The 569-nt window shown below is 58.0% G+C and overlaps 1 protein-coding gene across 1 annotated transcript; it reads left to right on the forward strand.

Moving 5' to 3' along the window:
* LOC120280219 (GATA transcription factor 3-like) lies at nucleotides 1-569 on the forward strand. The gene has a single exon (XM_039286998.1). It carries the CDS (start codon nucleotides 38-40, stop codon nucleotides 518-520), a length of 483 nt encoding a protein of 160 aa, XP_039142932.1. The 5' UTR covers nucleotides 1-37; the 3' UTR covers nucleotides 521-569.

Consider the following 569-nt stretch of genomic DNA (forward strand, 5'->3'; position numbering starts at 1 on the left):
CTTCATCTTCATCTTCGGAATCTCCAAGAAACTCAAAATGGACCCTTTGGAAGACCTCCTCGTCGACGTTGAACCACTTCCGGCAGCCGCCGATGACGCTGAAGAGGAACTCGAATGGCTTTCAAACAAGGACGCCTTCCCTTCCCTTGAAGCATCCTCCATCGACTTCCAGTCAACGTCGCCGTCTGCTCCGCGGCTTTTCCCAGGGAAGCCGCGAAGCCAAGGGAAGCGCCGGCGGCGGCGGGAGTTTTTAGGGTTTGGAGCGGCGGCGGAGAAGAAGACGGAGAAAAGGAAGTGCAAGCACTGCGAAACCGAGGACACGCCGCAGTGGAGGGCCGGGCCTGAAGGCCCGAAAACTCTTTGCAACGCTTGTGGTGTGAGGTTCAAGAGTGGCCGTCTCGTGCCGGAGTATCGGCCGGCGTTGAGCCCTTCTTTCTCGCCGGGGATTCACTCCAACTCTCACCGCCGTATCCTTGAGATGCGCCGCCGCCGCCACCGCCGCAACGCCGCCGTTTCTTGAGAGAGAGAGAAATTGAGGGGAAAAGAAACAGGGGTTAGAATGCAAAATT

The sequence above is a fragment of the Dioscorea cayenensis genome, chromosome 2, assembly GCF_009730915.1.
Source record: "Dioscorea cayenensis subsp. rotundata cultivar TDr96_F1 chromosome 2, TDr96_F1_v2_PseudoChromosome.rev07_lg8_w22 25.fasta, whole genome shotgun sequence".
In the NCBI taxonomy this organism is placed as follows: domain Eukaryota; kingdom Viridiplantae; phylum Streptophyta; class Magnoliopsida; order Dioscoreales; family Dioscoreaceae; genus Dioscorea; species Dioscorea cayenensis.

Bases quoted from the DNA above. Each gene is read 5' to 3' on its own strand.
- LOC120280219 (XM_039286998.1), top strand. From the start codon at position 38: ATGGACCCTTTGGAAGACCTCCTCGTCGACGTTGAACCACTTCCGGCA.